We start from the raw sequence: 26,615 nt of genomic DNA, 5'->3' as shown, positions 1-26,615 counted from the left end.
GTTTTAGAATTTAGAAGAAAAACGTGTCAAATAAAATTTAATGGATACAATTTTTGGGGAAAAGAACTTTCGAGGAAATATCTTATTTATATAAATATCTTTTTATCGGCGATTGTTTTCCCTGTTGGTGGTGAGAATTGCTTTTGAAATTGATGGTATATATTTCCTGGAATATTTCGAAAACTATTACAGATAAAGGAATTGCGTCAACAACGGACGAGTTTTGTGTTTTTGAGCGAACAATATTGCGTAAATAATCAATTTGCATATCGGTTCGCTGTTATTGTTACATGTGTGCGATGCGCACCTGATTCTTCGTACGAGATTGACGTCGTACAATACAGCTAAATGAAGTCTACTCTGATACGTTAGTCATATAACCAGTGTCTCATACACCTATAATAACTTTACGCGTACTAAAATGAAATTGCGCGGCACGTTGTATAAAATTGTTACGTTATAACAAAGGATGATAGGTAACTCTGAATTTTCTATACACAGCGTATACGAAACATGCCCTATGGAAATTGCGAGTTATTCCAAAATGGAAATAATAATTTTTGTATTTAATTTTATTTCGCTCGTTTAATTGCTCCGTCTTAGCCAGCTACAAATTATTCCATTTTTTCCCGTCCCGCAATGAATGCGCGCAATTTATTTACGCGAAGTGACCATCGCAAATCGTAAATTTCATACGTTGCGCGACCGCTTTTATCAGGATCTTGACAATCGGCTGCTATTGAAACGTAATTTCAGTTCATATTCTTTTTTTTGTTCCCGTTATTTTGCAGATGGACGCGATACATTTGTTTAATGGTAATGGATGTCTATTTATTTATTTGTTCATGGTTTATCGATAAGCCAGAGTCGATCGTACAACTACGTAAAAATTAATGGGAAATCGCGGTGTGAAACGATGCGTTCGACCGTTTTTGTTGCGAGAGGAAAGAAAAACACGAATTTTGAATGAACGACAAGAATGGCCGTTTCTTTTTGAACGTTTACAACCTTCGATGCGGTTTTATATACTTGCAACATTTTAGACGCGCCCCGTGCTTTACGAACCTTGTCACCTTACGGTGAAATAGTTATCGATTTCTGGTGTACTTTACGAGTTTCTTCTTGCACCGCTTACGTGAACGGAGAACATAAAGTAAAATAGAAAAAGCTCGTTCCCGTCTACCATCGAGGTTAAAATTTACAACCTTCTCCATCGAAAGCTAGACAACTTAACGAGCACGGCATAAAACCGGAATATATCTTTTTCTATCGTAATTAGATGGCTTGACGAAACGACTATATTTCTTATCGCGAAAGCGCTCAAATTTAACTTGGTGTACTTTATGGGATTATACCCAAAAAAGGATGCAGGTTGGAGCGATAAGAAACGATTTACGATACATTCCGTGCACGTTCTGGGATACGTTGGCTCTCGGAGTTTCGTCGGTTAGAATCTATCTAGTCGAGACACAAACACGAAATCATGCCCGTTCATCCAGATGGGGAAACAACGACAATGAGATTTTTTTCGCTCTTACTTCCGCGGTTTGCAACGATATCTTCTTCTGTGGATTGTTCCCGGTATCTGTAACAAAAAGCAAAACACGATTGGTTAGTGTCGTGATTCGATGTTAACCACGAAATATTGAAGAATTTAAATTTCGAATGTGTTTCAAAATATATAGGTAATAAGATTCTTGGACAATTGCAACCAGGATCCTAACGTGGATGTTAAACATTAAAGCCAAAAGCAAGAGGCAAAAGTGGAAAGAGAAAAATACAAAGAGGTGCGGAAAAAACTGTGAAAGAATTGGAATAAAACGAAGGAAGGCTGGGCAGAGGTGGTAGTAGTGGTTGGAGAAACGTGACACACAGTGTGAACGAAAAGAGTTCGTGAATGCGACAAGGGAGAATCGTATAGAGAAAAATAGCGAAGGCTCGAGTTTTGGAGGAAAAATTTGCTTTCAAAAGCAGCAAAAAAAAAAAATTTCTTTTTTTTTTTCAAGCTCGTGAAAGTAACTCTTTTTCCCGAATATGGAAGCAACCCATTCTCTAGATTCATCTGCCGACATAATTGAGTCTGGGAATATTAGAGGGGTTCGTTTTCGTTTCTCGTGACGAATCCATACGATTTTTCTCCCGGAGGATTTTCAGCCTGGTCGCTTTCAACTAAATTCGAAACTTTAATTATCTGTTTGCATTTAGTTTCAACAATCCGGTTTCCTTTTCAAAATTTTCGACACCATACCGCTTTCATTCCATCCCTTGCTCTCTGTTTCTGTTCAGTCGTTACGGAGACATTGTGAACTTTGCATGGCCAAGGATTGAATTTCGAGAACGGACGGACTTGACCAAACACCGGCAGTCACTTGCAGCCATTTAAATAGCCCGATTGCTAAGTACACGGTTAACTATGTGTTTGTTTAACGTAATTACGCCTCGAGACCAGGTTTATCGAGCCACGTCCGAGAAGATCCAGTCGCGAGAAATTCGTAAACCGACGACCGCGCTTACATTCTCATTCGATCGTCATCTCCGCGGACTCGTTTCAATCGTGAACCTTGACTGAATAACAGAAAATTTCGATGAGATTGATCTACGGATAACTTGGTCTTCAGGAGTGAAACGCTAGATAATTGGTTAACGTAAAGAAGTTTCTGAATGAGGAACAGGCATTAGGAGGAAATTTACGGTTTTTCGAACGAATTTTCTGCGAATGTCATCCACGTTTCTCCTTTGGATCACAGTTGAAAAATACGAAGTGACTGTGGATTCCCAACGTATCATATATCTTTTGGAATATTCATCGAAATATGCAGTTGTGGAATTTTTAAGCTCGTCACGCGACTACCGGAATGTTGAATTGAAGTTCTCACGCGACCCACCGATGCACGATCAATGGATTTCCGTACGGTCTTAATTTCTATAAGCCAGGTTCGCCATCTGTTTAAAATTGATTCTAGATGAATCTTTCAGAATAATATCGACACGAGGTACAGCATAAATTTATCATTCGGTACACTTCTTGTCTCGTATTTGAGCATTCTAGAACCCCATTTTGGTTAATTTAATTATTCGAGAACCACAACCCATTTCGGTTACGTTATAGCCACGAGATAATAGGTTATGACTGAAAATCAATTCAAACAACGTACGAGATAACGTTGGAAGATAAAATTCAAATGTTCCTTCGTCAACTCTAGTACGCTGTCTTCTTTTAGCTCTTCTTGAGTAGTTAGTGCAGCCAAATAGGTGAATTTTCAGTTTCTTTTGAAAAGACTTTGGTAAAGCGACGCGCTATCTTTTATCTTCTTTTTTTTTTGTAATAAATATTCACTCAATTTTTCAACGGAGGCCATTGATGGATATGTCTAGCAATTGATGAAAAGCTCATAACAAATCGATCCCTGTCAATTTTCGTCCCCCCCCCTTTTTTTAGGTAAGCGAAAGAATACCATCTTTAATTTCTTTTAGTTGAATACGTTTGAACAGTTTTGTCGAAATATTCGTCATTCGCAATTGAAATTGAACGGTGTCGTTCGATCATTTTACAAACAAATCAATCGTAGGTGTATCCTCTAAAAGGAATCACAGAGTACATGGAAGTCCCTAACCTGTTTGGTCCATGACTGCGAGTGTTGTGTACAAGTGGGAAGATTTTACCCCCAAGAGCCCTGTGACAAGCACAGTCATTGATTGAGCGACGGAGCTTGTAGTTAGAGCATAATGGAGGCAAGCAAGGTGACAAAGGCGCCGGAGAGAATCCGGCAAGGGCTGTAATTGTCCTGCCCTGGTTTTAATCACGATCTCCCAATGGGGAACAACATCGATTAAATGTTTTAATCACACGCTAACGAGCAAGTGAAACGAGATAACGGATGGTTCCGTGTTGCGTCGTGTAATAATTTACCGCGAATCGATGTTTGCGTCCCGAAAAATTTCTATGCATCGGTAACTGTAACCGAGGATGGAATTAATCACTTTTCTATTGCCAATAACATATGGGCGGGTAGCCCTTTTGCGGTGAATGAAAAACTCTAGTTTAAACAATTTTTACTACGTGGCGATGCAATATATTTCTCTTTATTTTTTTTTTTTTTTTTTTTTTGGAACAGAAAACAACACCCTATCCTAGTGAAATTTGTAACTTTTCGCTATTTTGTGGATTTTAGTGGAATATTTCGAAAGAATATAAATATCGTTTTGTTTGTGAGAAATCGTGAGAAACGAAATGGAAGGAACTCAGGAGGAAAATTCGAACATTAAAAAGTTTATACGTATAGTAAAATTGGCAAATTTCCATAGAGATTCGAATTGCAGATCTTTGATTTCGAAAACTGAGACTGTTTTTATTACGTGTGGTTTACATTCATATATGATGTTGCAACGTGATCATTGATAGTGTAATGTAAAACTTAACTGATATACAACTTATAATACATGCAGCTTTGCGGATGATTTTTGTATGGTATTACTTTGGTAGAGATACAACGCCGATAATACAGTTAACGAAACAATGAATTAGTTTCGTCGGCGTATAATTTTGCGATTAAACTGTTAATCTTGTTAATCGACATGTATACAAGCAAATGCGCATCGACCGCAATAAATCCTCTCTTTTTAACGCGTAAAACCGTACGCAAATAATGCATGTTTACTCGAAGCCAAAATACGATCTGCAGTGCTGAAAAAGGCGAATAATTTAACGTCCTATGATACTTGTCCTACCTAAACATCCTCTACTTGTTGACTCGAGGTCCATTATCATTAAAACAACTCCGAAATCCCAACACTAATTATTCAATAGATTCGATTTTCCTACAGTTTACCACAATCTGTACGGATAAAAGACATTCCAAAAGAAAATAAAAAAAAAGGAAGAAGATACACAAAGAACTTTATAAACGCGAAAAAGAACTAAGGAGAAAGGCAGGATTTAACAAGTTAATCAGTTAAATAATTGATCAAACAAATAACAACCAACTTAAGACCATTTGTTAGCATACAGCGTTGTGGGAAATGGAAATGGAAATGGAAATGGGAACAGCAGAAATCGCAAAATCAGAAGTTAGACGAGTAGAAAGCCCGCGTTGATTATTACGATCGGTTGAACGCAGCGATTCGGTGGATTTGCAGTCGCAGCTGATTCCGAGTGGGCGGCGATTTTTCAAACGCTGGCTGACATTACGCGTCGGCCGACGACGTAATATCGTATCGCAGACCCCACGGGGAACGTCGATATTTCTATCGTCGGTTATTTCCCCGGCCCGTTTATGAGTTCCGACCGAGGATAAAAAGGAGGCTTCCCTCTTTATTGCCGTGTTTTTCGCGGTGTCGCCGCCGCGCCGTGTACGGTGTCCACCCCCCGTTTCGGACAAAAAAGCTTTCATAAAGGTTCGTTCGACGCGTTTATAACGATACTACCAACGAGAACGAAACCGTCGTTGGACGAATTGCCGAAACGTGCTGACGATATAATTTTTAAAGGTAATAAAATGGATCTGGTCGAAGAATGTTTCTACCATTTTTCTGCCTGTAATAACAAAACAACGCTTGATTATGGACGGCACAAGGACACAAAAGAAGCGGAAGGAAAAATCGCTTTCGCAGTTACGTCGCGTTTGAATTTCAAGTTGACAGGAAATTAGATATATCTATGGTTCCCCTTTTCTGTGTAGCGCGCACAGGTTATCGGTATTTTCGTCTTTGAAAGAAAACCAGGAATTTGATTTCTTTTAGACGGATCGACTCTTGTGAATGAGCCCTTTCCGAGCGATGAAAAAAACCGGGAGAATAACCAGAGCGAGGGAGGATGTCGATTGCTCGTGCCAGCGGCTCGATCAGGTATTAATATCGACGCGATCCGCTCGATTGCACTTGAGTGGCTTGCTAATTGTAAGTCCGTCCTGAATTCCTACCACTGCCAAAGAATCGGTGATTTATTATGCTGGACCCGGAAGATTTCGTTGTGGATTCAGCAGGTTAATTGAAACGTAAACAAAACAAATAAAAATCTGAACGTTAACCTCTGCTTTTGACGTGTTTATCTTACGCTAATGGAAATATCGTAACTGTTCTATTCGTAGCTCGGCAAACAGATATTCTTTCGATTCTATGGCATGGCATATGTTTCCTATATCTTTTCATCAAGTCGAAAGTCAACGTCATGTTACAACACTATTCTTCTATCTTTCTTTCTTTCTTTCTTTCCACGTTCCGTGACATTTAAAAGAAATGGGGTAAAAAGAATTTACGACGTCAATGAAGCGAACGTTCTCGCTCACCGTTCTCGATGGCGTAAATAATCATTTTCATCCTAAGCCATACTGTGTAACGAAGCCACGACAGGAAATGTAAAAGACTTATCGGGTCGAATATTGGCCGGTGCGCATCGTGGTCCCGGTTTTCCGATACTTCATTCTCTAATCCCTGGTACAGCCTTCTCTCTCTCTCTCTCTCTCTCTTTCTCTCTTCCAGCCACCCTCTTTCTCTTTCCCTCGTTCCGTTACTTTTTACCGTTTTCAAGCTACCAGTTGGCCACGGAACGCGCAATCTGCTGCCAGTCTAGCAGCCTAGTTGCATCCGTTGAAAGGAAATCCACGTGGCTGGTGATCGATGAATACACGCGCTGGCCCCGAGAGAAGCTCGGATTAAACGAACTTGGAAACGCGATGCGATGTTTACGCGCGACTTTCGAATCAGCGGCTTTTGCGATTCACTTCGGAACTGGTTGTTTGCTCTTTCGATCTTCGATTAACGTGTCTTTAGACTTTAGACTGATGTACTGTCCGTACAGACAAAGTCGAATCGAATGTTGGTACAGGTATTTGTAATTGGATTATTCGTAAGAAATCTTGGCAATATTGAGGATATCTACGCAAATTAATATTTTTATGAATGCAATAAAGAAATGTGATTTATATAGAGATTCGTTTCTTCTTCCAAGTATCGTAATATCTTACTTTCGATTTTTGCATATTTTGTATCAGGCGTAGAAATTAATACTATGTTCTCTATACGTAGATTTAAGCTTAATACGTAGATTTGATTTATCTGCATCGATTTTATACCAGTCATAATTTATTCGAACAATAGGAAATTATTTTCAGCAGTTTCTCGGTTAGAAGGACCAAAATTATCGTATTTATAATTCTGCAATGGGAATGCACCGACGAATTACCGAATTGATTGACTTGATTGGTTGACAGTGATTTTCATACAAATGCATAGACTTTGGCAATGTAGTTAAATTTCACTGTTTTGATTTGATCGTTTGCCATAATCAACAGATTATTGGCATACATGAGAATTCGAATGAATGGCGTGCGATAGAGGACCGAGAATGTGCATACTATGTTTAAAGTATCAATAGCGACTGAAGAGAGATTCCTAGAATGAACTGCGGATCGACATACATGGAACTATGTACGCAGAGATTCGCCATGTGTTGACTGCAGTATAATTGAGAAGCTGGGAAGCCTTAAAAGGCTTGCGCGAGAATTTAGACGGAGAATTTAGGGAATAGGGAATTATTCTCAGGATTAATATTACTATTATTTTATTTCTATTTTGTTCTTAAACATATAGTTTCGTTCAGTTCCGTTTTATGCATAATGTATAATAACCTACTTACGATGTAAAATTCTTACATTATGTGTAAACAACATACCAAGATTGGTTGGTATTTCGATATTTGAAATACGAAATTCCTAAGAGAACATCGATATCCTGTGTCTGAAACGGCGATCCCATGTTTCATTAGCGTAGCTCCTATGTATCAACATGCAGAATGCATTTACTCTGCATCTGCTAGCAATATGCTATTAATGCTGTTGAATCCCTGATTTCTGATTGTCGTGTATTCTTTCCCGACATCATCGTATCGCGAATTAACGTCGCTCGGGCAAATTTTCCAGTTGCAATTGCGAGACCCTCAGTTAAAATTTAAGCGACTCGACGAGGAAACCTGTTATCCTCTCACGGTGGAGATCGAAGCGCGACCACGAAATGGACCAAGCTGCTTGTAACCCATATCGATTCGAGACGTGTGTCAACATCGATTGAATCTATAATCCTTCACAAAGAGATTAATACGAGGGTCCTTGAAGTGATGTCAAGGGTGTAGGATTGCGTGTCCGGTTATCGATCGGTCTAATCAGACCGTGTCAGACAAATCATCTTGACATTTGATCCTTCGTGCGGATGTACATGACAAATCGTGAAATTCCGATAACGAAATTTCGAGAAACATCGGTTTCTTCTTAGTCTCTTAAGGAAAGAAAAGTTGTTGGAATCATTGTGTGATTCTATGATATAGCTATTTAATTGCATTTGTAAATAAAGATAAAAGCAGGACGAGTTTGTGTTATAATGGAAATATTATGTTAAAAATATAACATTCTATATTATTGGTCATTAAATTTAAGTTATTCAAACAACGTTGACTAATCTTTGAAGTCGTTTGAATCATCATGAGGGACTGGCGTGTACGGGATTAAATATACACTGGACAACGAGTAAAGTCGTAATCATTAAGCGCGAAAGCGTAGAATAAAATAGCATTAGTCTCGTTGCGGGAAATTCCGACTGTTTGCAATGAAAATATTAAAACATCCAGCGTATTTTGACGCGTATTGGTTTAGCTCGTCATTTCCAGTTGTTTCTTCGACGACGGGCTCGATGTTTTTTCTGTGACGTGCAAACACGTTTACCGAGATCTACGAACGTGTCTCTTTTTCATATCTTCTCAAACTCCTCGACTTTATCTTTGATCTTTGCCTTATAACTCTGTCTCTTCTCAAAGAAACATTTACCAAGTTACGGTAACTGTTTGTTTAAATAATTTCAGTGGTTCCTGGAGGACGTAGAAAATTTTTGATTTAATAGAAATGGTTTGATAAAAAAAGGAGAAAGTGGATCACTCTCTGGTCCATCTGTTACAGTTACTCGTATTTTTGTTAAACTATACTCACTTTTGCGTAACTTATTGCTGTTTTAATGTATGCAAGTATCTTGTAATTAGATCATATGGATAATTATGCAAATTTATATTTTTACAGGCTCAACTAAGGGAATAAAATTTAAATAGAAATTTACCTGTTAAAACTATAACGAGTATTATACTTTGGATATCCTATATTATACGCATTCTGCACATTTTTGCAGCTCCTTTTTGACATAAATGAATAAAAATCTGCAGTCTATTATCCGCAATTCGCATTTATCGTCGTGAAACAAAATTGTTGGTTAATGAGCAATTTCAATGCCATATTTAGTACAAATGGCTCAAGAAACGTCAATAAACGATTATGTGTAATTAGAGACGCTGGCAGGCAATGCAAATCCGAAGTGATTCCAGGGAAGCATTAAATCCGCTTACAATTGGACTAATTAAATTTCATTCGAACCAGGACTCAAAGCGTCTTACTTGCAGTACGATCGAAAGTCAACTGTTCGGAAGGATAATTCGTCGAGACTCTGAGTGTAGCTGGTTCCAATTGTTTCTACGATCGATGACTAATCGACGGATTAACGACAGAATTGCAGAGAAGGATCGTTTCTGCTCGAGATGATCGTCCGGAAGCTGGCCTGCATACTTCCATAAAACGGTGTGCCTTCTTTCGAAGCTTTTGTTGCCGCGCCGGTTCGTCCTCTATGCATTGCAAATTAACCTTGATCCGGTGGAAAGCTGCTGTATTCATCGATACCAATCTTCTCCGCGTTTTCTTCCATAATCCTATTCTGTTTTCCTCGTAAAAACTCGTTCGCAGACCTCTTCTTCGTTATTTTTCCGATCTTTGAACTCTTTTTCGTTTTCTTGTTTCAATCTTTAATGGCTCACAATCGTATTCGAACGCTTTTGAAAACTTTTTGTGAATCTACCGTGCGCACTATACAACGGTTGAAGTTATAAAACAGTTTGAAATTTCAGCACGACGAGAACTGGTTATGGCGGTTATATTTGTAAAGTTTGGAACAGATCTGAAAATTACATATATAGGTGTTACATGATATTCAGCGCAGGTACATATTTTATAGAGTTCACAATAATTGTTCATTGCCATTTACCAAGGGATGGAATGATTTCCTCGCGACATATATTTAAAAGTATTTCAATATATTTAAAGTGACCACCGTATGCCTGTTCGTTCGACTTATGACACCTATGCCCTTTTATATTGTACTCTCCTTCTCTTTTATATGAGAAAACCCTCTTAGGGCGGAAACGTGATCGGCTTTTTATGCCTGATCGCGACAATCTCGACATTCGTGCAAATTCTTACAAGTAGGACCATTTAACATTTATTTGATGTTGAAAATGGCATTCGAATGATTATGTTGCATATCAATTTTTTTCTAAATATAAGTTTACAGCGAAGGAAATTTTCTAAATACAATCACCACAGCTGTGTCACATTACAATGTTGATGAAATTTACAAATGTTTCGCATAACATACTTAATATATACATGAAAGTTTACTATGGTAAACATCGAAATAAGTTTCTCGCGAGTCACTGTGTACGTACTTACAAAGATGCAAACGTTCGGTGGATAATACTAAATCGCAAAGACTAAAGTTACAGAAGTTTGGTGGCGGTGTTTCTCGCGGGTGGAATAAATTCCTATTGCTTCCGGAGGGATCAGTGAAAGGAATCCGAGGATTCACGGGTTTCCGGAAACCGTGTAGCTTGTATATCGTTTCCAAAAACGGTTTTACGAGTAATATCGCGCAAGAACTGGCTTTCAAAACATCTACGATCGGGATTCACCTATAAACCGAGCAAAGCTATGCTGATCCGTTCACCAGTCTGGATCATTTGTACCGTTTACGTGTTCTCAAATCGTTGATGTCCTCGCAAGGAAAGTTTTTCGATTTCTTCCGTTTTATTGGATCGGTGCATGCGAAATATATTTTTCAAATAAAACACTTTAACCACGTGTAGGAAAACTTGTCAAGTCTATGCTTGTTGACTTTTAGCTTTGATATCAGTTTGTTGGTTAAGATAGTCGAAAGGAGAACAGATTGAAAGATATAAGCCTCCTAAAAATAGGTGATAAATCTATGAAAAGCTTTTAAACAAATAAAAATATATCATAAATAATTGACATATGTTCCGTAAGTTCCAAAATACATACACAATTCTACAATCAATTAAAAAGAACAGTTTTGATATTATGAAATGAAACCGATCGATAGCGTGTTAATCCTTAAAATTACTTATCATATTCTTTCTCTGTTGTCTTCGTATGCATCAACTTCCAGTCAAATTTCTACCAGATTACCGTCTATTTATTTTTCCGGCTTATTTAGCATATATTTACAGTTTGTCTGTATTTACATCTGACTTGTACGTGTACATTATGGATCAGTATAAAGGAGAAAATGCTATAAAGTGTTTACGAATTTGTCCTGACTCGTTGGATTATTTTGAAGCACTCGTTATATCTGGCCAGGTCTTGGCATACGATTGCGCATTAATGATTTTGTCGGTAAATGCCCATGTTTATCCTTTAACTGCGGAATGCGAACACATAGAATTATTAATTAGACAGGTAAAAGCTGGTGAATTTCAGTTAAAGATCAGGCATACAGATCGTACACTTATCGGAATATCGATTTTAGGTCTCGCGATAATTACAACGCCCTCAATTACAGCGTGATCGAGGATTTTCTACCCTCGACCTCCTTCCACTAGAGATTCGAACAGGAAATGAAAATTTCGTCGTAAAAATTTCATTTCTCGCCTAAAATTCCCATCGGCTAATGGAATTACGAAAAGTTTCGTGAGTCGATTTTAAAAGTAGTTTGACTACCGTTGAAGATAAAAAAAAGTTTTATCAATCGAGAACACTGGTTCTTTGGAATATAACGAACGACTAACTCTTTGGAATAGTTAAACTAAAGGGTAATACGACAATTCGTTTAATTATCGTATTAATCAGTTAACGAAATTTCTGCAGATGTGGAGATAGTAGTTGTTGTTTCTCAGCACTGAGTCTGATGTCGTTCTTGTTTCACTTTCTGAGCGTCAAGAATTATTATTAGCATATAGGAATTTCGTATTCATTACGACAAAATATTCAAACACCTATATAGATTCTTATGAGAGTATCTGTGCTATATACGCTCTTCTATATATGTTCTTCAGATGTTTCATTCAACTAGATGTAGACCCTTGGATATTGGCGTAGCAGAGGTCAGGTGAAATTTTACACGTAGTAACAGATACTAGGACAAGCGTTCGAGAAAATTATCTCGGATGAAGATTGCTCTGGCGGTAAATGTCAGAGGGCCACCGCGATTGAAAAGTTTTCTTCCCCCGAACATTGAACTTTCTTGTTCCTAAAATACTCCCTACGCTAATGAGAATTTAAATTAACAGTGTGTCCACACGCAACCTTCGAAGTTCGAAACCCCCTGTCCAAAGAACTTTAGATTACGCCACAAAGCATGTCGCGCGGTATTGCTTGCAGAGCTACTAGAAGTGATAGTTGTAAATAAAATCCACGACGGCCCGGCCAGTTAAGAAACGCAATCAAGCGGTGCTTTCACGTCTCGTTTTTCTTCTCCCTTTGTTAATTTCTCATAGCTGGTTGACCACAGGGTTGCAATTCTACCGTAGAAACAACCAGTTCACACAGCACGAGGTCGAGGAACTTTTATGGAAGGGTTTTGTGGTAATGTTGATTTACGTGTTCCTCTTTCTGGGTTTGAGTTTTCTACCGCAAAAACGGTTTCCTGGGATGTTAGATACATGTGCACACGTAGAGGGAACTCGACAGATTAGCTTGGGACGATGATAAGAATTTTTGTCGAATTAATTTTAATTGAGATCGGATATCAAGCAGAATCGTAAAGTGACTTTAGTGCACGGAAGATTTTTTCGTTTTCCCTTAGAGTGTAAATGAAGTTTGTCTCTCGAGTGGTTAAATAAAAGACCGACTAACTTTGCCTTCGATTAAATTCTGGTTCCTGAGCAATGTACTTTTGAAGAACGCCGGAAGATTAATATTGATTCTCGGTTCCACGTGCCGGATACCGATGGAGCCTGAACCGCGAGCTCAAATCAAGTTAACGGAAATCCGTTTAAGAGAAACTTTTTAAGCGACTTCCTCCAGATTTATCTCGAAACTTTCCAACCAGAACTTTCACCTTCTACCCTTTTCATCTATCGATGCTTCGTGTCCAAGTTATTTCTAGACAATACGTCGATTCTACAAATTTTATTTACGATTGACCAAAAATAGTTCAAATTCACTGTTATTCGTTCTTCTTCTCGGGACGATTGAACTTGTAGAAGCAAGTTATTTGCTTCTCAAGAATCGAATGTTAATTGTACGTTTACGAAACTAACGGATTGACAAGAAGTTGATCAATTTCATTTCCGAGAAGCTTCGCGCGTTTTAGGGCCATTACAGAGGATATTTTAGACGACTGTAGGAAAATGAACGCGTTAAAAATATTTTTCGAATACTTCATAATTCCCAGTATCGTACAACTATAGAAACGTTACAGCCTCAACCTCGATAGCTAGACAATATTCTATCAAAGCGGAATAAATTCACCGAAGACGGTTTCGGCTATTTGTCTGATCCGTCAATGGTAATTCGCCTTGTAGATCCGCCGGTAACACGGTCGTCGATCGTCGGTGACGAGAATTAATTGAACGTAGGAAGAGATTCGGTTCCATGATGACATCGACGACAAGGTTGCATCGTTGTACCATCGAATTCGGATACTCGTTCGATCCTGTATCGTCCAATACCCACGAACACGATCGCATCGATACATCTTTGTCTCGATGTTCTCTCGAAGAAGCCTGCATCTGTTCGATACGCGAAAGATACGACCAAGGAACGGATTATCTTTGTCATTCGCAAAGACTATAGTTTGTGAGCGATCAAGGGACCGGAGATTGGGCCTCTCTGCCTTCGCGTGATAGGCTTCGTAATTCGTTTTGCATCCTAAGAAGTGTAATGGGTGGCGGAATCGATACGGCTGCCGTGTTTCTCCGGCCCTCGGAACTTTCATACGCGACTCGAGGATTTGCATGATGAAAGTGCTCCTCGTAAGGTAATTTTTTTCTCAGCGTTATCGGCGTATTATCGAGCGAAGACTATTTTTTTCAAGGAGGGTGTCGAGCAATTTCTATCGAGTAAATTTATCAGAGTAACGCGATGGAAGGAGAAATTCTTATGAGTATGTTAAGCAATGCTTCCGTTTGGTGTAGGAGAAACTTCGTCGTGGTAGAACGATTCGGTTATCGGTGCATTATCGAGCGAAGATCGCTTTTTTCAAGCAGAATGTCGACCAATTTCTATCGAGTTTTATCAGAGTAACGTGATGGGGAAGCGATTCTTATGGCTACGTTAAGATGCAATTTCGTTTACTGTATGAGTGAATCTTTTTGAAATATAGCAGAGTACCGGTTAACCGGTGTTTATGGGATCGAATCTCTGGCCGGTTAATCGGAGGATATATATCAATTTTCATTTATCGATTGATAATGCAAAAATACACATAGCGATACATCCGCAGTGTGTGTCGATTGTTCATGCGTCGTGCCAATGAGTTTTCTGCTGGATAATTATTTTCGTTTCAACGAAAATGTCAAAGTGGCACCGGATAACCGGAAGTGTATTGTTGAAGCGATTTGCTTAAAGGATAACATAAGAGTGGAAGCAGTTGTTAGGCAGCATGAACACGTTGCCCGACAGAAATAAAAGAAACTGCAGAGTCGAAGACGCGCGTCGGAATTCTGGACTCGTCGTCGATCTCTTCGCCAACCAAGCATCCATTGTCTCGGTCGAATAGGATCACCGAGGCTTTGCTCGTCTCAGAGATGAACTTCGAATTCTCTTCGTAGAGACGAGCTTGGTAAAATCCTCGTGACCTCGGAGCCGCGGATACGTATTAAATCCCACCACCACATCGGCTCCATCGAGGATCGTTGAACGACGAATTAATGGAACGGAATAGTGCTCGAAGATATTCGGAATAGAAGCTAATCAGAGGATAGCAGAAAAACTAAATATTGGCATGGAACGATACGTAGGGAATTCCTGGAAAATTGATCGTTTCGAAAATAGCTCGCTGGAAGTTAAGCTTAAATAAAGATCCCTGTGATCCTCCGTGCTGCGTAGTTATTCAAATATCGTTATTAGAGTCGAGTTTAATTTAATATCGACGCCCGGGCTTCTCGCTCTGGCCCGTTTACTTTCGAATTAAATTAAACAACGGAATATTCGAAGCTGCAATAATATTCCCGTCAAAGGAAGAATGTTGTTTTTCCCAAAACGGAAATATCAAGAGCGCAATTAACGATTAACATTCGACGAAAAACTATTAAAAGATATAAACACGAAAAGATGGCACACATCCGTGCGAAAATATTAGGAAAGCTGCTGGTTTCATACGAAACCCGATGATTAATCCAAAATATCGATATGAGGGGTCAATGATCCTTATAAATATTAGTTTTCTGTACATTTTAATTTATGGAGATGCGAACGACTGATCTATAAGAAGCAAATATTTGTTCAAACCATCTGAATTAATTAGGGTAATTAATATCATTATAATAATTATCTGTCAACCCCTTGACAACCTCTTAATATAAATTCTATCGAAAAGATATGGGCTAACTTGAGGATAGAAAACTTGAAGAAGTTTGCCAACACGATAGTTTTGGTAACGCGAGAACATATTGGATTTTAAAATTCCTACCCTCTAAAAAATAAGAGATGTGACTTATCGTGTTCTTCTTCTGTCTTCGTACAATATCCATAAAAGGGGGTGTATATGTGTATATGGCATCGCGCGTTCTTGGTGTACACGGTTATTCAACGCGAATAACACATTTTACGGGAATATCGACTCGTGGCACGGCGCGCGACTATTCAAGAGGGTTAATCGACCCTTGGAACGCGGGCTGCCACCAGCGAGGGAAAAAATGCTCGATTTACCGGTTCGTACGCGTCGACGACTAACCGGCCAATATCGAGAACGTTTCCCGCGATTTATTTTCACCGTCAATTACAAAATATTTTTGCAATTTATGCGACATCCGGTCGGTGATTTACCGTGACATATATATACGGTGACCAGGTATAAATGGCGACACGTATGAAATATTTTTAACGCGGCGTTATTTATGACTTGATTTCACCCCTTTTACACGCGACCAAGTCATTTTCTTCCGTAGCGATATTTTTCATTTATCAGACGTGCGCGTGCGCTCTCTTGATCGTCGACGGGAAAAATTAAACTCGACAGAAACGGAATTAAAAGGAGGATGAAATGGTACGGCAACGGGAAGAGGGGGAGGGAGGGGGGGGAGGAGAGGGTGAAAACGAGGCGGTCGTTTCCGGCACGAGGAGTTTCGGCCGCTTGCCATGGGAACGTTGTTTTTTAACTGGTCGATAATTAACAGGACTAACGTTTTATCGTCCGCGTGGAATCGGACTCGTTCAATTTCGTATAAACTCTAATTGCTGGCATGCCACGTCCATATATTTTCTCCGTCTCCGTCCATCTAACAAACATTGCTTTTCGCTTCCTCTCGGTTTCAAGTGTGGTACGGCTTTAAATATTTTGTAGTTCGTTTAACCGCGTCAAATTGAAGCGAATTCGAGTTCGGCCGATGTAAAGTTTGTTCTGAAACGTGGCCTGAAATCTAGTCTCTCTGGTTCGCTTTTCGTTGGAACCATTTCAACCGAATTACACCGCCATTTGCGTGGTCATTGGTTTGATGTACTGCTATCGAGTACATCAGAAGAAGAATTTATATAGAATACAATTATTTAAACGAGTGGAAACTGATGTTTGGATAGTAGAAGAAATTTGACGAATAACATCGATAGCTACTAGTATTTCGAGCTTTTTCAATCGCAAATATTCTGTTTTTCATCTCTGCCTCTTTTTCTCTTGTTTTATTTTAACACGATATCGGTTACCATACATTGAAGCGCGTTTTGTGCGACGATCAAGGTACAAAAGTTTTGTCATTCGATACACGGTCGTTTCGTGTGTCCATTATTCCCGATTTTGACAATTTTCAACGTATTCAGAGAGACTATTCAACAAGTCGGAGCTCGATCGTTAGAGCCTCATAAAACGTTTCCACATGGTCGAGCAAATGGCGCCGGGAAACAAGGATGTAGTCGAACTGCGTCTGTCGAAATCTTAATCGAGGAAATCCATGTTTGGACTCGATCAAAGATAACCGTTTCGTCGAAGAAATTGGCGAGAAATCACGAAAACGAGCCCCCCTTGATCGAAGAACGATCGAGGATCGGCTAAAACAATTGAGATAAATGGTGGCCGCCACTTTTCTATTGAGAACGTCTTAACTCGAGATAACAATGGGGAACGAACGAGCAAGCTTAATTAAAAAGCAACGAGTAGCCTCTTATGGCCATTCTTTCGCGTTGTGGATGAGCAATTTCCTTTCTGAAAATGAATCGTTGGAAAGGTACAATCTTTCGCGTCGCGTTCGCGAACGGAACGAACACGCTTCCGGCGATTACAACATGCCACTGTTTTATCGTGGAGAAGAAAGAGTAAAGCACCCAGGGACATTTTTCCAGGAAAACGTTTTCATACTGTATTCTTCCTCTTGTTCTGATAAATCTCTTTACATCGTTGGAGAATTTTCTCGTTTGAACTTTACGTTAACCGAGGGGACTTCGTAAATTATCGCGTGAAAAGAAACATCAGTTTCGCATGAGAGTCTCGCGACGTAAATATGTCTTTCTTTCGATCTCACGATCATCTGAGTATTATTCGATCACTTTGAATCGCATCGAGTTGCGTTAAATCACATTGAGTTGTTTTCAGCCGCTTTGGGTCACGCCAAACTCGAGTCAGGAGCTGATATGCATGATTATAGTTATGCGATTTTGGAATCCACGATGCAACAGAGCCGCGTTATTAATGCACAGGTAACAATGGTAATTTTCACAGTGCGGAAAGCGCTCGAAAGAAAATGATGATTTTATCTGATTGCGAGAATTGATGTCAGAGATCGGAACCGGTCGCGATGTCAAATGGGACTAGGACCGAGTAATTTCATTTTCGACGAACCAGCGAATTCTCTCGTAGCTATGTACCTGTTTCACAGACACATAGGGAAGGGCCATTGCCTCGCTAGTTCTCTACACCATCGTCCCTTGTTCTCTCCGTGAGCCTACGAGTTCCCCTTTAGCTCCCCGTCTCTCGTGCCTATATCATCCGTTACATGTGCACATTGCACCGACGAAATACATAGCCGCGAGTAAATACTGCATAATGGAAATGCGGTTACTCGAATTGCATAATTTCGTATTACGTTGGCCGAACGTTACACAACGCAGCAACGTCACGGCCGCAAATTCTCCAACGATTTTCTCAGAAGTCAATTACTGCCACGAGCGTTCTGCTTCCTTCATCACCGATTCATCGAGATTCTCTCCTACTGTCACGCGTACGTAATAATTTACCGCGAAACAGTATTGTATTACTATTATACATTCTTTTCTAAGTTGTTAGGACTAGCACATTATTCCCGTGGCTGATTATGTATCGCATAGTAAATTCAGATCTATTTGTGAAACATATAATTTGCAAACACAAACGCACGCTTGGCACAGTAATGATTAATGAGATTATACAAGATTTTCTGGCCATATAATCATTTTGCAAAGTTTGCAGGGCCTATGATTGATTCTTAAAATTTCTAAAAATTCCCACGCGAGATTGTTTATTGAAGTTTACAGCTGCTTATCGTGTTCTCTTTCTGTGGTCTCCGAACGTAATGTATCTCTTCTACGATGAAAATTACTATTGTTAATAACAAGCTGTTCAAAGAAAACTTATCCAGTTTCGTTGCAGTGAAGATGCTAAAATACAGTATAATTGTTTGTAGACTCGTTTGAGAAAGGTTTCTTTGTTCAAGCAGGTTTATTTTCTCACTATATATTTGGTTTACACCGTAGCTTTGGATTTATTTATATTACGCTTGGGATCAGGATTACAGTGTAGTACTTCTCGTGAGTTTTTTATTCGGCTGCAGCCCGTGCACATGGTTCACAGTAACGTATCTCTCCTCATTCCGTGGAAAAACCACCGAAGTTACTGATCGATGAATCTTTAATGCGACAGAATGTCGCCGTCTCGGTGAAATAGTAATGAAAATTGTCCCAATGGATGAAACTGCCGCGCGGAATTACTTATAGAAACACAAGAGAATTCGCGGCCAAGCCCCTCTATTTGCGGCATTAATTACGTCGCGCGCCATGGTTACGCGTGTGAATTATACTTTTTCATAAGTTTCACGCGTTAACACAGCCAGGTGCGTTGTAACGTTGCCGTTTTCCTCGAGCGGTACGAAACTTTTCGTCTACTTCATAAAAGATGCGTCTGCACTCGGCGTTTGTCCATTGCGATAAGAATCCTTGAAAATTCAAAGAAGCGATTCTGTACCGACGCCTCCTGTTTCTTTTATCCCTGACTTCGTATTTCGAATCATTGAAAATTTAACCTTCTCATAACAGATTCTTCGTTTAGCGGCAACCACAGTAATGCAATGATGTATATTATAACTGTCTTCTCGCCTGATTCATAAATAATGCATATGCGCCAGGCGTTTGTTCACTGCGATAGGGATCCTTAAAAATTCAACGAAGCGACTCTATACCGACACTGTATCTTTTTATTTCTGGCTTCGTATTTCGAATCATTTCAGAATATTTTATCCGAGAAGGACAGTATACGTCTCACTATCAATATCGAGAAAGTTTTAAAAAATCAGTAGTGTTCCCTAAGTTTATATTTCGAGACATATCGTACGAAAGGGTTAAATTCGCCTCGAGATTCAAGGAACTTCATCCCTTCGGTAGCATAGTCACCCCAAACCTAACCTCATTTCACGCGCATTTCAAATTCCATCCCACTCTGCCCAATTCCAAGTTTCACTTGCTGCAATATTAAGCAAAGGAACGGACCGTAAACGAGTTGTTGCTTTCGAACGTTGGAGCTATATCGTTCACAAAAGTAGATTCGAATTTTCAAAAAAGGAAGCGACTCTGTTTATCCGGATATGCGGCCCGATTATCACAAAATCGTATATTTTAATCGGTCTCGGCAGTATCAGAAAAATTCTACCCACTCGAGACTCTTTCGAAACTTAACTCGGGACGTATTGTCCCGTTAAATTCACCGCAACGTTCAAGAGATCTTCAAGGTTCATATGCATTTCAGATTTTACCCTACTCTGTCCAACTGCAAGTTTTGTTCGCCGCAATATCAAATATGCTCTTCGATTTTTCGGTGCCGCACTGTTCGCAGAAAAATGTTCGAGGAGATAGAATCGAGTTTTTGAAAAGATAGCACCTCTGTTGGACAACGACGTCCACGCCCTTAATAGCTGGCCGGGCTTCGACTCTCGGGGCTTGTTCTCGGTTGCGTTCCCCCACTTGCGCCAACCTCCTCATCCTCCTTCGCCTCCTCCACCTCCTCTGGCTCGTACGTGTGATTCTTTTCCCGGCTTTAATGCCTCCCGCGGCGCGCCGTTGCGTCATACATTATAATGCCGCCTCGCGTATGCGCCTCGGCCCAGAGCAGTGTTCACAGGGAATGCAAGAGTGAAGTTTTATGTCGCCCATAAACGATGTATCTACGTACACACGCCACCGGGCTTCGTCCGTTTTCTGGGACAACGGAAAAATACCTGACTGTGAAGCTGTTCCAACTCGCCTCTCTCACGCGCGAATGGAAACCTGCTCTTTTGCCTCTTTTCTTTTGATCTCTTTGCGCCACTCTTTACTCCTCTTGCCGGAAGACAAGCGAGGAATTGAAGTATCCGGTCGAGTAACACGGACGAAATAAGCCCCGTTCATCGAGGTACACAAGGAATTGTCCTACTTCCTTTGCTTCCGGTTGCTTGTGTAATCACACAGAACTTTTTGAGATGCTGGCTTTGAATGGAACAGGATGATACCGTTACAGAAGAGATACGAGGAATTGGAAGATTTTAACGCGGTTAAATAAACTGTTGAAATTAGAAGATTGTTGTTACAAAGACTTTTTATGAATCGTATGAGTGAAGCAAACAGAAGGAAAGGAATCCTATAGGCTTGATAGATTGATATCGTTATTTGCGTGATATTGCGTGAGTTTAAGACGATGATTAAGAAGAAATGAGTGATACAGACGCCATTACTTGCGTGAAGATTAAAATGATCGGGGGAACAATTTTCTGATTGTTTCGAACAGTATTGTATCCATTTTGCGCTGGAGTGTAAAGAATGTAAATTTAAGATTTGTCTTTCTAAATTTTAATACACGTACGAGAAATGGGGAACAGTCTATCATCGCTATCGAAGTACGATAAATTGTTAACAACGATCCCAGGAAGGAATTACATGACCATTTCTTTGAAATGTACACCCGGTATGAAAAATGCATATTTTCTCCGCATGGAAATGGAAATGGGGAATTAAGACACAGGACGCGTTTAGCGATCAAAGGAAGGAAAAGGAATAATCCAGTGTTGAATTTTATGAGAGGAAAGAAATATATTCTCTGAAAAAGCAAACCTTTCGAAATTATCTCATGGAAGTAACGGCGTGGAACGTATAGCGGCGTAAGTTAAAAATTACATTGCTGTAAAATAACAACGATAAAGGAGAACGTTTTGAGAACTCGGCTTTTCTCTCCTTTCTTCTCCCATCGCTCGACCCCCTGAGAGATCGGTAAATTCGTATCGAAATCGCATCGAAAGAACTTCGTGACACTCGTGAATTTTTCTCGGTTCATTTTCACCGAACCGGTTGAAGTCGTGCTTTACATTATGAAATTGCTCGCTCTCGAAGCTCGGAGGAAGAAGTTAACATATTTACTCCACCACTCGAAAGCATCTGGACACTTGCATATTTTTATTCAATATTATTTTCTTTAATTACAAAATTACGGACTTCAAATTAGACTGCAATGATTTTATTCTTTATAATCATCAGATACCTAGAATAGCATAAATAGCATACTTAAACAATCTCTGAGCGTGTGTTTGTACTGTTTCTATTCTATTGTGCATCTAATGATACTTACGACACATAACATCCGCAGTCTATTCATTAACTATAACAACATACTATTCACTGTTACATTGTGACACTGATACATTTAACTCTGTTTCGTTCAACACGAAGGCTGTGAGGCTTCCGAGACAGAGCCGTGTCCAGAAGCAACAGAATTTCGACGTTTCGCCAGCATTGCAGTTGCTTTCGTTAAGGTGTGTCTTATTGATACTGGTGTGCGTCTGGAAAAGCACTCTTTTCTACAGATCTGGTTGCTTCAGAACGGTAATTAGAGTGACAGGGACTTGTGATTGAGAGTTCCGAGTAAGTGATCGAGATGAGGTGAACTTCCGTATTCCATGGTCAGCTAACAGCATTTTTAATTGGTTAGCTCGTCAATTAAAAACTGGATAGAGGGTGCACTATATAAAGCAAAGATGAAGACCTGTATTTCTGTCGATGTTGGAGCATTTCATGATTCTACTCTTTCGTATATTTCCTTGGGAAAATACCCTTTGTTTTTTGTTAAGACGGATGTCTTGTCAAAGAGTATCTTATGTTTCGTAGTTAGTTGGTGCTCTACCATCGTTGACCGTGCATGCCTCAGTTCGGTGTACTTCTCATGTTCCTTGAGTCGTGTACTCACACTCCTCCCAGTTTCACCGACATAGAACTTGCCACATGAGCAGGGTATTTTGTAAACCCCTAGTGTCTGGAGTTGTGAGAGTTGGTCCTTGGAGGAGATGAGTATTTATAAGATGTTGATGTGTGCAAGGAAAACTGTTTTGATATTGTCCTTGTAGCAGAGTGAATAGCGACAATTCCGGCCATGAATAGCTCGAGGCTGTACTGTAATATATGCTAACAAGCAATTTTCATACAACAATTCCGTAACAAATTTCTATTTATAGATGGTATTTTCGTCTTTCTCATTAGAAATATTAAAATCTGCGCAAACATGAGCAGTCTACTTACGAGCGATAGCGTAAGCTACGAAAGAGCGAAACAGCCAGAAACTTTGGAAATTGAAGCGAATATAACGTCCCTTTTAAATCCTCGTTAAGCAGCCACTTTCAATTCCACATTTTCTCGGAGACCAGGTCATATTTGCCCCTGATAAAACAGCGAGTTAGTTTGCTAAAGTAATTTCGCTTGGTCTGCGACCGTTCCACAAGGCTGCTCGACTCATCGTCGTCCAAGAAATACCACGGAACGGCTGAATTCCGAGACGAATTTTCCCGGGGTAAATGAAAAACCAGGAAAGCCACTAACGCGACCAGGGGAACATGCATAAAATAGTAGTGCGTCGTCGCGAAGCTCCGAGTGGCTGTCGAGTGGAACGTGCAATTTAAGCGGTATTAAAGAAACGCGCGTCGCGATTCACCAGCGACTTTTTAAATTGCCTCGCGCGCCTCGGATAACTACGAGAGTAGGAGAGACCGGCACGATAAGAATATTAACATCAACTAAAATCAGATGGCAGATGAGACTATACGTCCTGGATGTGTACGAGGCGAGTTACGAGAAAAACGAGCGTTTCTTCCGACTCCAGACATTCTTGGAAATAATCCGTTCTTTCGAAATAATTAAGCAGTCTTCGTAGCGGTTGGAGAATGTCATTAGAGTTTCCAGGCAACCAAGTCATAAGCCGATCATATATGATGAGGCTTTCCTCATGCAACTGAGTTGTGTTGCGGGATCAACGAGGTATTATTTTAAGGTACGAGTGGCATTGTACGATATTACATCGTATTAGCATGGATGGCAGCGGCAAACTGAAAGTAGCGATCGATTATTTTGACGAATGACAGCTACTACGGTTTCACGATAAAATTTGTCATTTGGAGATATAAATATTCTCTTGCAAAATAATACATCCCGATATCGGGTTTTTACGAAATCGCCGTCGTAACGAAACTGGTGTGGTCGATTGATCTATTCGACGAGTGTTCGTTCAGCCGCAACTGCAAAAAAAAAAAAAAAAAAAAAAAAGGTAAAGGGAAAGAGAAAAAGAGAAAAGGAGCGGTTGGTCGAGTTCGGTTAGTTCCTTTAATTCGAGAAAAGGAACCAGTGAACGAAGACATGAGCGGACCAACGGAGAAAGAAAACTATCAAGAGAAGACAAATATTTGGCGAAAGTGACAGGCGTCTCGATTGCAGCGAGGCAATATCACCAATTTTGTGTCGCTAGAAGTGTTACGTGATCGTATCGCGTGATAGGACATCGTGTTTCGCACGAAATAAAAGTCTAGCGTTGCGTCAGAAAATCGGCCGAGACAACACCTATCATCCTCGACGTCGAAAACGAAGGCGACACGCTGTTCGACGAGTACGCGCAGAAATGATCGGTCTCTCGATATTGCCGTTATTGAATTCTCCGGTGACGTTGTTCCACTTTCTCTGAATTTCCTGACACCACTGCCAACCGGAAACAAGAGAATTCCCCCACGCAACACGTCGAGGAATTTCGAGAACGAACGGCACCGCCAAGACGACGATTGGGCGCTTCGATGAAGAACCCGCCAAGGGTTGGTTTCAGTGACAAGAAACACGCTGAATGATAAACATCTCGCGAACAATACCGCGGACGACCTGTCGTGATCTGGTCTGGATGAAAGTTTGCTTAAAAAAGAAGTCATTTCAAGAGCTTTGTGGATCAATAAATCTTTATCGGAGTTTTCGAATATATATGAAGAAACGACGATACTTTTTAAGTATGGGTACATTTTACAAATATTTATAATAAATAATAATAATATTTATAATAAATAATAATAAATAATAAATAAATAATATAATAAATAAATTTTACTATAATTAATAAATATATAAATTTTACTAACTATAAATTTTACTAATGCAAAGGAATTTTATATTTTTATAAGGAAATTTATATTTTTATAAAAAGAAATAAGGGAACAAAAGCAAGGGAAAAAGCAGAAATTTGTTTTACCTACTAAATATTACAATAGGTGCTAAATTTTATATATTTCATATTCTTATGCATATTACGCGTATTCTGTGCATTTTTACACTTTTAAATTTCCCGCATCCCTTTTCTAAAAGTAGCTGTTATACTGACCGTGTGTGCAATGTAAAAATACCTTTGCAAATGTGAAGAGTATGTGTGAGATAATACTCGTTTCCGTCATATTCAGGTTCCCCGCATCGAACGCGTTAGCAAATTAAGTTTCCCATGAAATTGTGATCTATAGTCGACCACAACTGTTTCGTCAACTATTTGATGCCGCGTTCCTCGTTTCCTGCTCTGGTTAATCCACTTGGATTCTGCGGGTAGCTTCCATCGAGTGTCAGGACTACTTTCCACTTCGTTAATCACATTCGATGTGTCCTAGAAAGGTGTGTTAGGGACGCGTCTGGAGTTTCGAAAACCCTCGTCCGAGTTTTCACGCTCGCAGCAAACCCAGGATTCGCGGTCAGCGAGGACATCGGCCGAGAATTCGGGAGCGGGAAGGGACAGGAGGCGACAAAAGTGGGAAACTTGGCCGAGAATCGAAGCAGGGCTTGTAACTCGAGAACGAGTTTGCAACAGGAAGCGATTTGCTCGGAATTCGGTGGATTGAAAGGGGGCGTAGGGTCGCGTCACGCTGCCGGGTTAGTTTCCAAGGCCCCAAACTTTTCGCGACTTACCGGATTTCTTGGGAACTGGGTTGCCATGAACGCGTTCAACGTTCAACGGACTCGTTTAACCGCTACGCTCGCACACGGCAACGACGAGTTGCCTGTGCAACGCCAATTACGCTGCAACTTCTTGCTCGTCCGGGCTGATTGTTCGATCAGATTGTATTCCAGAAATATTGATCCTGCGGACGTACGCCTGTGGAATCTCTACTCAGTTCTCCTCAGTGATGTTTCGTTCTGCTCGTCAAGTTGATGCTTACATTATGCATTCATGTATTTTAAAAGTAATGCAACTCAAGTTTTTTCCGAGAAAAGAACCATTTGGAAGTTTACGAAAATATTACTTGCCGGACACATAATGTTAGCAAGAAGAATAACTTATTCTCGTAATTTTTCATCTTTTCCTCTTGAAGCGAACTTTGGACAGTTTTAATGTATTTTTAACACAGTTTATACGATATCGTAATTTTGAGCGAGAGAAAATTCGATTACCGAGCTACTTCTTTCCGGTGCCAGGAACCTCTTTCGATCTTTGCCACCGTGTTAAATGTATATTAACGACGCTATATCTGATATAAATGAAAGAATGCGAGGTCGTCGCGCAGAAAGGCTCCCAAGAGTATCGGCGGAATAATCAGCTATAAGGGATGATGGACAGGCAAGTCGTAAGGGGAGTGAGCAGTCATTAGTTCCCCCTAGCTCGCCAGAGATCTATCGCGATCTAACCCTGCTGCTGTCTAACGCAACGAGTCTCTTGTACAAGGATTTATCGTCAGCCATGACGTGTAACTCTTTGTTAAATATTGGATATGCTGTATTTGACATGTTACATTTCCAGTAACGCATTTTCTTTGCCGGAAGTTTACAGAATATATCCATGACGTGTAAATAATCCCGTTTTAATATGTAATTATG

At 40.0% G+C, this 26,615-nt stretch overlaps 1 protein-coding gene across 3 annotated transcripts in view; it reads right to left on the bottom strand.

The window, feature by feature from the left end:
* Window positions 1-26,615, bottom strand: part of LOC126872030 (uncharacterized) — a 167,963-nt gene that overhangs the window by 22,363 nt on the left and 118,985 nt on the right. For all 3 annotated transcript variants that reach the window (XM_050631495.1, XM_050631496.1, XM_050631497.1), the window contains one exon: window positions 1,539-1,585. In XM_050631495.1, coding sequence (XP_050487452.1) covers window positions 1,539-1,585 — 47 coding nt within the window. The remainder of the gene's footprint in view (window positions 1-1,538; window positions 1,586-26,615) is intronic.

The sequence above is a fragment of the Bombus huntii genome, chromosome 12 (assembly GCF_024542735.1).
Source record: "Bombus huntii isolate Logan2020A chromosome 12, iyBomHunt1.1, whole genome shotgun sequence".
In the NCBI taxonomy this organism is placed as follows: Eukaryota; Metazoa; Arthropoda; class Insecta; order Hymenoptera; family Apidae; genus Bombus; species Bombus huntii.
Note: the sequence above shows the minus strand (reverse complement) of the source record. Positions and strands in the feature narration are given on the sequence as shown.